General features: G+C 42.4%; 1 protein-coding gene across 2 annotated transcripts in view; it reads right to left on the bottom strand.

The window, feature by feature from the left end:
* The window catches only part of dock8 (dedicator of cytokinesis 8), a 44,755-nt gene that overhangs the window by 4,056 nt on the left and 28,274 nt on the right, over positions 1–12,425 (bottom strand). For both annotated transcript variants that reach the window (XM_026343702.1, XM_026343703.1), the window contains 19 exons: positions 12,230–12,369; positions 11,893–12,056; positions 11,431–11,582; positions 10,074–10,256; positions 9,750–9,876; positions 9,418–9,502; positions 9,202–9,298; positions 8,912–9,046; positions 8,496–8,648; positions 6,475–6,633; positions 6,278–6,378; positions 4,793–4,985; positions 4,032–4,175; positions 3,784–3,915; positions 3,379–3,513; positions 2,830–2,919; positions 2,160–2,396; positions 1,916–2,059; positions 646–752 (listed from right to left, as the gene is read on the bottom strand). In XM_026343702.1, coding sequence (XP_026199487.1) covers positions 646–752; positions 1,916–2,059; positions 2,160–2,396; positions 2,830–2,919; positions 3,379–3,513; positions 3,784–3,915; positions 4,032–4,175; positions 4,793–4,985; positions 6,278–6,378; positions 6,475–6,633; positions 8,496–8,648; positions 8,912–9,046; positions 9,202–9,298; positions 9,418–9,502; positions 9,750–9,876; positions 10,074–10,256; positions 11,431–11,582; positions 11,893–12,056; positions 12,230–12,369 — 2,678 coding nt within the window. The remainder of the gene's footprint in view (positions 1–645; positions 753–1,915; positions 2,060–2,159; positions 2,397–2,829; positions 2,920–3,378; positions 3,514–3,783; positions 3,916–4,031; positions 4,176–4,792; positions 4,986–6,277; positions 6,379–6,474; positions 6,634–8,495; positions 8,649–8,911; positions 9,047–9,201; positions 9,299–9,417; positions 9,503–9,749; positions 9,877–10,073; positions 10,257–11,430; positions 11,583–11,892; positions 12,057–12,229; positions 12,370–12,425) is intronic.

The raw sequence follows: 12,425 nt of genomic DNA, 5'->3' as shown, positions 1-12,425 counted from the left end.
ACCATAACCTCAGACACATAGTGGTGGGAGGGATGGTTAACATCACATTCTGAACATTCACAATATAATGCAATTCCTGGGAATAATAAACCTTTGCAATTCCAGAAGTAAAACAGCTCAGGGGTATTATGAGGGAAAATATCTTCCTCTGTCATATGGGAAATTAAAAACGATCGCCCGTGACAATGGGTTTTAACAATTAACAGTTTAATTCCTTAAACTATCATCAGTTTAGTGGTGAGTATCACTGCTTGCAACTTGACTGACACTGTGCTTAAACAGCAGGACATCAGTCTTCATCAGTCACAGTTGTCTATCGTGCTCTTTCATCTACCTACACCAAAAGCAGTAAGGGTGTATACACACTGTGCTCTGGAAAAGACTTTCCCATCTAAGTCAAGTCTCACAAAGATAATGCAACCTCAGAAAGTATTGTTTTATAATCCCAACTACTGAACCTTCCACATTTTACCAGCCACTGGTAACAATAGAGAAAGGTACACATGCAAATTCAGGTTAAAATGCTGTGAATTCCTTTAACTTTATGGCTAAGCATAAATTATCTTGTTGTTTTTTTTGAATATTTGTAATGTTTCTTCTTCATTTTTTCACTACACTAGTTGGAGTGCCTTTGATCGTACCTACCTCATTATAAACTCCTTGAAACACAGGCGCAGTTTATTGTGATGACGGAAGAGCTTCGGGTCCGCTGGGATCTCATTCAGGAAGACCTGGGCCACTTCTAATGGGCCCTACAACAGGGGGGCGGAGAGAGGAGGAAAGGGCCGAAAACAAAGAGGCAGAGTTGGGGAGACAAAGAAAGAGAAAGTAAAAACAGAGGGGAGGAAGGAAAGAGAGGAGGTTAGAGGGGAAGTGTTTGAGTGTATAAACAATGGAGTAATGAGAATGCCCCTCATTCACACAGGGGGAAACGACTTGCTAACTGAATGCCTGAAGCAGCTAATGGCCAAGATGCTGAACTAGAACATGAGGAAGAGATCAGATCGGAGAAGGAGCCATGATTATCCTACTGCATGGCTAATGTCACCGCCAACCTCACATACACCCACCATTTGGCTCCCATTTGCCCAGTATGTGATCTTGTTATCCTAACTTATATTCATCATAAAACCACAGCAAATTCGCACAGAGCCTGCATCACGACAGGCCAGTTAAACAGCTCTGATTAGCATCATAAACGCATCGGGCCTGGGCCTCGGTCCTTGGTCTAAGCTGCAGACGCGCACATAGAAACTGAGCCTCCTGTGCTGATTACAGTCAAGAGTTATATGTTTACGGAGCTGCTGAGAATTAGCGTTATGTATACAACCATCAGGTCAGAGCGAGGGACCTGTCAGATTAGACGCAGGAAGATAAAGCATAGGGGGTGGGAGAGTGGAGACGGAGCTAGCTCCATCATTACTTCAACATTCACCATGCTGGCAGGACCTGGAAGCTATCAGATCAAAGAGACCTGCAGTTCAGCATGCCATGCAGCAGACACATGAAAGGAAGAGGGGCCATGAATTGACGTTTTAACTAAATCAGGGGAAAAGCAAAGGAAGGATTAAGGTTATGGATAGGGTGAAGGCTTTGATGTGTGATCACTGTCATGTCTCCCACCTGCACGCTGTGACCACAATGGAAATTGTAAATGTGATAAGCTAAACAGCGGTAAAATATTCTGGTTTATTTTTTTCCATGCGCGTTAACAAAAGGAACTTGGAGAACAAAAGGGCTACGTGTGGCACAAAATGCAATCATTTTAGGAGAACAGAGACCATTGGGGTAAATATGATGTGTGCGATCGCTTCAGCCGTGACAGGGGTAGACGGGCAGAGGTGCAACAAAAAAAAAAAAAAAAAGAGGAGCGAGGGCCTTCATTCACAAAACTTTCACAATGCTCATATGTTACCTGGTTAACAGTGGTTCCGACAGAACCCTGCAGCAGCATCTGTAACATCTTAGCATCAGGCTGTTCTCTGTGAGTGGCAACTGCTAGTTCTCTAGTCTTCTTCTGCATGTCCTCTATGGCCACCTCAATAGGAGTTAGGTCAAACTGGAATCAAAAGAAGTTCATATTGATCAGAGCTGCACTCATCAGGCAACTATAGTGTTGCAGTACGTTACATGATCCGCACCACGAATGTGGCATTTACCTCCTCCTTCTGGATGACGTTGATGCGGGTCTTGACATAGGGGAAGGCATGCATGGTGGTAAGGATGGTCTTCCTCTTGTACTGCTCGTTGAGTTCACCCCGCGGCCGCCCGCTCTTGGTGAAGGGCGTGGTGTACATGAAGCGCCGCAGGTTGAAGTTCTTCTCAAAGTTTGTCAGCCGGTCTTTCATCTCATAGTCATCAAAGTAGGGCTCCACATAAGTGATCTGGATATATGCCTGGAGAGAAGTCCCTTTTTCGTTTTATTTATTTTTTTAATCCATAAAACTGGGCTCTCACTGTGATAAAAATTCAGTGCTTTTAGCTTTAGTGTTTTTATCAGCTTAGTTTTTGCCAACAGCCACAAGAGTGTGCAGTGCCTCTCTCCCTAACAGCCTTAGCCACAGCCAGGAGGGACAATAAAGAAAGACACAGTTTCCATTCCAACTCTCCTGGACTGTTTTTTTGGATTCCTACCCCCAAAATAATCTTTATTTTTAAGGTGTTTGTAAGGTGACAGTCAGCTTTTATATTTATTAAAGATGTTTGAATATGTGATTTTGTTTTACATTACATGTTAGGATGTCAGTGGGATCATACATCTTTTTAATCGTCAAACAGATTGATACTGTATGTAGTAGCAATCAGTGATGTGGCATTATATTTACATACCTTACTGGGGTTGAGTTGTTTTCTGTCCACTGGTGTAGAGTCCTTGATCATCACCAATGTTTCTTCACCAAAACACTGACTGTAGAAGTTCTATGCGTTGGGGAAATTATGAGGGTTACTACAGGAAACTGCTCATAAAGTAGTTCATCATGGTTTTTAATGCATCTCTCATTCAGCTGTCATTGTTATTCAAGACTATGTATTTAAAAATAAACGATAAAGAACGACTTACAATCATAAAATAATTTAAATTTCATTAAGCAACCGATTCATTGACTTATACAAGCCAAGAGTGATGCTGACACTGTATTGCTCTCTATGACCTTATGAATTCCAAGTTTCCTAACGTGTCAAAAAAACCTCACTAAAAACAGATGGATGACTGTGAGTCTTGCCCTCAGTCATTCTGTTCACTCAAAGTCTCTCAGTCATTATCAAATTCCACCAGTCCAGGCAGGCACCAAGTTCCCCCTTTCACTCCACCGCAATCATACATTAATTCACAACATGCAAATTAGCGCACATCCACACATTTTTCTTCTCTCATACCTCTAGCCTGTGCGATATCTCAGGCAGATGTGTGATCCCTGGCTCCTTGTAAATGAATTCCCGTTCATCCAGGTCGCCGAACTTGGCCCCATAAAAACCCACACGGAAATAAGTTCCAAACATCCGCTTATGGCCCTGGAGGGAAAGACAGAGATGATTTTATATTAGGCTCTAATAAGTATGACATCAGTAACATTTTCTTTCTCATTATGGTAATAGCCTTTTATGAAATCTTTTTTTTTTTTTTCAAAAGTTTTGAAGGCTGTGAATGTAGTTTAAAAAATAAAAGATCTTTTTTACAGTATTTAATCGTGTGCAGTACAGGACTATTTTTCTTATTTCTCCTTCAACCTTAAATGTATGCGCCAAGACGTCCCTTCAGTTCAGTGCTGTTGTAGTTGTTACCTTCTGCATGATGTTCTCAAAAGCTTTGTTGAGCTTGTCATGAGTGAATGACAGTTTTCTGAAATCTCTGTGAGCCTCTAAAATTGGTATGATGATCTTGTAGACTTCGTTCACTGCCTCGTAGAGGCCGCCCTGAAGAGACAGCCATCACTGCTGGTTAGCACGACTGTGTGTACAGTATATAAAGAGCAAACATTTGCATTTAAATACCCAACAGATATATCTGTGCAGCATTTTTTGTCACTCACATTGCTGAAGAGCTCAGCAGCCTGCTCAAGCAATCCCACCAGGCCGCTCTCAGTGAAGTAGCGTCCTGAACACACGCCGTCCTCATCTGGGGACAGGATGTCATCGGACACTGCAGACTCCTCCAGCACATTGGGAGAGATATTCTGAGAAGAAAGTAAGTCAGGTAATCAATCAATTAGCCCCGTTAATCAAATAATCAATCACGTGGCTGGCTTTAAAAGGACATGTCCTACTGTGGGAAATTGAACTAATTTGATGAGCATCCAATCGATGACCTGCTGACTGCTGCAGGTTAGAGTGTCCTGTACAGAGGGCCACAGAGGTCTTATGTGTAACACAGTTCATGGAGAACATCATCATCATAGTTGTTGTTAAAACTGTTTGTTGTCAGTAAAGGGAAACAGACTGTTCACATGGTCCCACAAGAGCACATTTGCCTATTTTCCCCCTTCATCTTCAAAGCAGAGCTACCAGGGGAACATATTTATATGTTGACGTTATGAGTGTACAGCTCCCCCCTCTGGACACACACAACCAAATTTGGAAGTAATCTGCGGGGAGATGTGTGATGTGGTGTGTTGCGCAGGGAAGGGACAGACCCCGTTCAACAAAACAACCAAGAGCCACAACAAACAAATAATATATGATTATTTTGTGTGTGCTGTAATTTATGTTGTTTTTGTTACTTTGTTACTTTTTTATTACTTTGTAATTAAGGTATAAATATATATATATATATAACGATGTTCGTGTCATCTACCTGGAAGGTGACACTGCCAACAGGCAGGTACTTGTGATCCTCCAACATGCTGAGGTACTCGGCCACCAGGGCAGCAGCGTGTACCAGACACATAGCTGACTCTGTGTAACACTTCCTGTTGTTGTGTTTCTCCGCCATGTTCTGCAGCCAGGTCAGACGGAGGTCAGGAGATGTCTGGTAACCCTTCGCTATCCTGGGGAAGGGAGGAGATAAAGGATATTTGTCTGGTTTTCCCTCTTTTTTTTTTTTTTTTTACCCCCATTTCCTTTTCCTTTACGCGAGGTAAAAGTCTCATTGAGATTAAAATCTCTTGCTCAAGGACTTGGCCAGGAAGGCAGCATAAAAGTTACGGCAATAAACGCAAAATAGAAAACATAAAACAGACTAAGAAAACTGTCACACGCTATACAGAAGTACATAAACATCAGGTAATAAACCAAATAGACTAGAAAAAAAATGATAAAGATGCGGGTTCCATAGACATGAGATGTGTATATATGTTGGTGAATGCATGTATGTATCTTGGAAAACAGCAAGAGAAAATGGATGTAAATATATGAAATATAAGTAAATGTAAATAAATTAGCAATAACAAATAGAACACATGTATTCCTTATAAATGAAAAACAATTAACATTTCTAACCAGACCAGAGCAGATTTAATTATAACACAGACATAAATACATAGTGAGGACATACAGACAGCAAATGAGTGTCAGCAGAGCAGATTAGTGGGTTAGTGGGTTTTATGGGCCAAAAAATATGAAAAATGTTTCCCATTCATGGAATGCATGAATAATCATTATCCTAACAACATGAAAATAAATGTAAAACACTGTGCAGGAATTTATTTATAAAGCAGGTGAGTCACTATAGTACACTTACAAATGAATCCAACCATCTGGAGACCAAATGTCTTGGAGGTAAATATGAACGTGCAGTACTGTGAGTAAGTGTGTGAAGCTGACAGGTCGTCCTGTCAAGCTGTCAGTCACTCACCAGGTGAGTGGGACCAAAACCCAAACATAAAGGTGCATGATAAATGACACATGTAGGTGACATTAGACCATGTGGAGGTAAAGTGCCTGAATCAACATACAGTGCATGTATGCTCTCTCTGTCTCAGTGTTCCCCCTTGTCTTCTCTCTCACGTGCACACACACACACACACACACACACACACACACACACACACACACACACACACACACACACACACACACACACACTATCTGCATTTGCATATACACAAAGCCAGATCAGAGGACTAAACTGCTACCACATGGTTACCATAGTGAGGACAGCAAATAGAGGCAAAACAGTCCAGACCACAGAGAAATGGGAACCAGCAGCTTGACATAGAGAGAAGCCACAGAGTGATGAGAAAGAGAGAAGAGAGGAGGGAGTGAGACATTTACAGACATGCACTGGAGACAGACTAAATACAGACCCAGGCCTTCATGTAAAATACGTTTTGTGTCTCACCTGTACATGAGGTCCATGAGCATCTCAGGATCCTCCTGGAACTCTCTCATCTTCACTGTGTCCGACAATATACTGTTAAGATTTCTAAGTAGCTCGTCTACCTGAAAATACAGACACAAGCGCAAGAGGCAGGCATGAAGTTACAGTACAGCAATGTTATATGGTAGCTGTGCGTGATTGGTTGAATTATTTTATACCTGTGAGGGCAGCTGAGTGTTCTGCATCTCACTGTCCTCCTCTGCGTAGGCCAGGATGGTGCGGAGAGAGCGCCGTAAAAATTCCTCCTGGAAGTCGGAGGACTTGCCCACCAGCGAAGCTAAAGACATGGTGACCTGCATCTTCACTCTTGAGAAGTTCTGATAAAAACAGAAGGAACCTCTGTGAATTTCTGATTTATTAGATAGTGTATGTTCTAAAATATATATTTTACATTTCCCCTCTTTTATTGCTAGTTGTTTAACCCTAACAGGGATAAATATAGTGCGTATAGACGTATTCATCATTCTAAATCTCTCTTCTTCAAACCCACAATAAGGTACCAGCACATATTTTAATATGTTTGCTTTTACAAAGGATCTTACATACAGTGAAAATTCATCCATGATTTACAAATGTGCTCCATGTCTGGTTAAGCTCTTCAATTTTTGTCCCTTGTCCCCTCCCTTTCTGTGTCTCTCCATCCTTCACAATACCTGTCCAAGATAACAGGCCTGACAAACACACCTCCATCCTCTGCAGCAGGGGCTGTGTGTGTGTGTGTGTGTGTGTGTGTGTGTGTGTGACAGAGAGTGTGCTGGCGTATGTGTGAAGTCCCATCTATCTCCAGCATGACCAGCTAAGCGGGAAATGATCTCCCATTAGCAGAGACATAATCACCCATGGATCATCTCTACGGCCCCATTCTGTTCAACTGAGCATGGAGCCAGAGCCTTACCACCCATCACTGCCCCTCTAACGCTGTGTGTGTGTGTGTGTGTGTGTGTGTGTGTGTGTGTGTGTGTGTGTGTGTGTGCTCCAAAGCAGCCTAAATGATAGCTTAAGTCAACACGTAATCCGCTTTGTCTTCCTCTCGCCTCGTTTTTCTGCCCCTTCTCGTCTAGCCCTTTTTCCAATTAACTGGACGAGCTTTAACCACAGGTATCTGTTTTTAGTGATTTGTTCCATGTGAGGAAAAAAAAAAAAAAAAACTTAGGCCCAGCATTTTGTCTTTTTATTGCCACAATTCGAAAAGATGGAAAGAAGACGCAAAGTGTGTGTGACAGATGGAGAGCAAGATGAGGGTGGATGAGGGGATGAAAACATAAACAAAGAAAGAGGCAGAGAGTAAGTTCTGTATGAATGAGTCATACGGCTGCTACGCTAATTCACATCACAGCTCCCTCTGTATACTCCTTATAAACAAACATACGTTGGGACACGCACAGGGGAAAAACTCGCTTCAGACTGGAGAAGTGTGAGTGTCTGACTTTCATTAAAGTGTATAGACTGTAAACACGGGAAATATTGACTGCAACAGCAGTTATTGAACCTGGAAAGAAAATGAAGGAAATGACTCTGTCCTAAAAGTTCCTTCCATCAGATCTGTCTCTTCCCAATTTTCTTGTCTTTTTGTTATTTCCCTTCATCGCTGCTTCACCTCTTGCAGAAGCACTCCCCTATCTACATCATGGCTCCCTCTCTTCCGTCCCTCTCTTCCCACCCTTGAGGCACCTTTGAACATACATATGTATGGAAACACACACACACACACACACACACACACACACACACACACACACAGATAAGTCTGGCTGTCATTAGTTAAAGAGGGGAAGGGACATAGAGAAGTAGACAATGACTGATTTCTGTGCTCTCTTCTCAGAGACACATCCTTCAGCAGAAACTTTCTGCGGCACGCTCAAAATAGATATGGAAAAGACATTAAAGCCGAGCAGGAAAAGTGGAGAAGATAGAATAAGATGTGTGTGACTCCCCGCGTCTGTGTGTCTTCATGTATCATAAGCTATTCTGAACTGTTATGTGCACTTTAAATTTAATCTAATCTGGCATGAATGTAATTTCTTCTGCAAGCTTAGATGTAAGATAAGGTTTTATCTGACAGGAAGGCAACGCACGCCTGATATTTGCTTTGTGTGTGTTTCTATGTGTGTGCATCCTTATAACCCACTTGAACACATACACGGGAGCATCCTAATTATGTGTGTGTGCGTGCACTTACACTGGCATTACTGTAGCTATATCTCATGATGAGATAGAGGGTGGCACAGGCCTGGCTCCTGTTTTCATCGACAGGGCTGCTGCAGTACTGAAGCACCTTCTGGCACAGGTCTGCACACTGCTCCGCCTCCTCCTCAAACAACAGGTCCCCAAACTGCACACAAACACACACAAATGATACCAGAGACACGAGATAGTATACAGAGACACGCACACACACGCACGCGCGCGCATATATACATAAATAATTCTGGCTTGCATCAGCAGTTTGCCACCCCCACAAACAAATAAGAACATTTAATTTAGACACAGTTAATGTTCATGTAAACACCCAATCCCACACAGCACCTCCTGGATTTTCACAAATTGCAACCAAACACACACACACACACACACACACCATAACAATGAAAGTACCTTGACAACGAGCGCTCTGAGTGTGCTGAAGGTGTGAGAAAGGAAAGTGGTACTCTGGCTGCAGGTGAGAGAGTGGAGTAACACCTTCAACACCCCACCAATAACATTGTCCTTACACTCAGCCAGTGGCACAGCCTAGAAATGAGACAGATGGAAAAATTAAGGCTACAGCACCACGCAACTGCAGTAGAAATACAGTATAGGTTAAAATAATAAACAATATTCTTTTAAGTGCAATGGGAGATTCGCTGGGTGATGCAACAGTAAGTGATAAATGAATGCTTTCTGACCTGCACAATGATTTCCAGCAGGTCCAGCACTATGAGGTTTGTCTCTGTGGCTAAGTTCCCGCTGATCAGAGCCTCCTGGTCCAATTCTGCTTTAGTCCTGAGGGGAAGATGATGAAAGTGGCCCAGATATTAGAAGCGAAAAAGAAATGGAGGTGTCAAATCAAGCAGACGGGGATGGACAAACATTTGAAAACTGGTTAAAAAAAAAAAACGTACTTGTCTTGTTTGTCATTCGTCTGTCTCCACTGAGTAAGGTCTTTCCTCCAGCGCAGGTTATCTCGACCAAAGTTCCTATCCATTCCTGTCAGTGTGTCAAAAGCAGCTATCATCATTTTAAAGAAATAACTACTGAGGCAACTATTATTATTGTATGTACTGTAACTGTATCTTTGAAATAGATAAAATTAATAATATGTTTAATGGGAAAAGGTGCTGAAAAGACAAATTAAATGATTTGCTTGTAAATTAGAGATATAATGATAGATTTTCATAATAATCTGGATGATTCTTGTGAAGTATTTTCCTTATAGTGGAATAAAATACACTACCTCCCACTCGTTTCATCATTTCGCCACGTGCACCTGTTCCCCTGAGCAGAGCCTCTTCCAGCTGCAGTTTGGCCTGCTGAGATTTCTGTAAGGCCTGGGTGCTCACTTTGTCACTGCTCTGCTTACCCTGCAAACACCGAACACATCCGCCATGGCAAACGCAAAGAGCATGCAGGTAAATTATTATGAGATGACCAGATCCCTTCTTGACTCAAAGTTTCCATATGTGTTTATGTAAACATGAAATACGTTTTAATGCAGCTGCAATGAAAGAAAAAACTAGAAACAACAAGATAGTTGAAATTGATGAATGACCAAACTGACCCTATACTCAAAGCAGGACACGCAGATCGTGAGGAGCTCCAGCAGCTTGTTGAGCTGCGAGGGAGGCATATCTATAGTCCAGCGCTGAATTAAACTCTTATCAGCGTTCTTCATCACCCACAGAAAACACACCAACAGGTGGCGACTGGTGTCGGCTGCCAAGGTGGCAACGGATTTACCTTGCTGGAAAGAAGAGAGGAGGAAGACAGATATATGAATGCACTGTAACGTAGCTCCCCCTGACCCAGCGCTGTCTCTGAAACATCCCAATGAATATCCATGTGTGCATCTTCTGTATGAGTACCCAGACTGAGAATTTACATAAAAATAAATTGAGGTGAGCCATGGAAAAACAGTGTATACAGAGATTTAAATGTTTCTTTTCTGAGTAGACGTGCTTTAATTATATTCAGTATTTTATAACATAACAGATAGTTAGGGTAATGCTTTGATACAGAATGCTTTACAGCTTCTTGCCTCTCTCTCTTAATATGCGTTAAATCTACTGCAGATTAATTTACCTTCATTTCTGTGATGATGAATTACTACTATAGAGGGCTACTGCTGCTTCGCTGTGTGGCAGCTTTGATAAATGTAGCCATTAGCCTCCTAGTGCTCTAGGTGTCCCACCTGTAACCTGGTTTCCAGGTCTCTGTTCCACAGCAGGACAGAGAGTGAAACTCACCAGTACCAACGTCAAAAAATTGTAGCATTTAATCAAATCCATCGCTTGTTTATTTAAAAATATGCTGTTAAAAACATTTCTGGTGGTTAGAGTGAGACGTTCAAACAGTGTTTGAAGGAAATCTGCCTGAAAATGAGGAACAAGTGCTCTGGCAGCCATGTCTAGATTTGTGATGGATACCAGGCCTATGGCTCAGCTGTGTGAAATCCAGTTTTTCCACATCAGTATTTCATGTTACAACATACAATGAACTGATTCATCTCTCGGAAAAAGAGGAAGAGAAAGGTAGTGTTCAGTTTTAGTGCCTGTGTTGTTGCTGTAGCTACACTTGATGGATGTGTTTGTCAAGGAAGACGGCCCTGTTCACTTATGATGGCAATGCCTACCCATAAACCATCTCCCGCAGATGTGTGCATGTATGTGTGTGTGTATGTGTGTGTGTGTGTGATTTTTCAGGATGGATGAAGTGTGTGTGCGGCTCTGACAGCTAATCAATCTGCCTCAGCACAGCTCACCTGTTAGGAGGCAGCATAACCGTAGATACAATCACACACACACACACACACACACACACACACACACACACATGCACTTTTGAACTTTTGGAAACAATGAAAAGCACATGACAATCTGTTGTCATCTCAAGACGAAGACATCATTTCAGAATTTTACCATGGATGCCATGGAAACGAGAACATTTCGTCCCAGTGTGTTGAAGGGGTTCCCGGCAATCGCCATGGCAACAGACTGATTGATGGGTGGGACATTCTCAATGTCATCCTCAAGCCCGCCTGTCTTGTTTTTCCCACTGCGTGCGTCCGAAACTACGGAGACAACCAGGGGTTAAAGATGTTCAACCGATTCAAACTATCAAACATTACCACATCTGAACATGGATCCTTGATTATGTAACTGGTTACAAAGAAATGTAGTTAAAGTGCTGACATGTAAAAACTGTGGATGTGATAGATTGATATTTAGAGGAAATTAATAAACAATTTAAGGTCAAAGGGTCAATTCCACTTTGTCTACTGGGAAAATACAACAGGCTTCTCCGAGACGCAGTAAGCTGACCATATCACTAACTGCATGTGCAAAAAACAACAATGTGACATGAACTGTGTGTGTGTTTACCGGTAAAGTCAAGATAGTTGGTGGAGTCAATGATAATTCCCACAAGGGGGAGGTAGAGAGCAGCCACTTTGGCTCTGACCTCAGGTTTAATACAGCGGTTGTCAAGATCATGGGAACATAACAGGCTGTAGATGGCATTGATGGCCTTCCTCTGGACCTTTCCCCTGCGGACACACACACACACACACACACGGATATTTTAAGCAACAGGTGAGCTGAATGCATGTTATATTTTCCTGAAATGGAATCTCAACTCTGTGGGAACTCAGAAGATGAGCGGGTTGCACTTTATATTACAGCTCTGAAAGGTAATAAGGAGGAGTCTGTGTTTCCTTACCCCTCTGATTCCATGTCCAGGGCAGCGCTGAGCTCTGTCAGTAGCAGACCAGTGAGGTAGTGCTGCTGCTTGAATTCCTGAGAAAGCTCAAACAGCCCCAAAATCCTCTGCTGCTCCTGGTAACTGCACGAGCCGGAACTCTGAGAAGCAGTGACAAAGAGGGCGGCAGGAACAGAATGAGGTCAAGGTTTCCGCT

This window comes from Anabas testudineus, chromosome 9, assembly GCF_900324465.2.
Source record: "Anabas testudineus chromosome 9, fAnaTes1.2, whole genome shotgun sequence".
NCBI lineage: Eukaryota > Metazoa > Chordata > Actinopteri > Anabantiformes > Anabantidae > Anabas > Anabas testudineus.
Note: the sequence above shows the minus strand (reverse complement) of the source record. Positions and strands in the feature narration are given on the sequence as shown.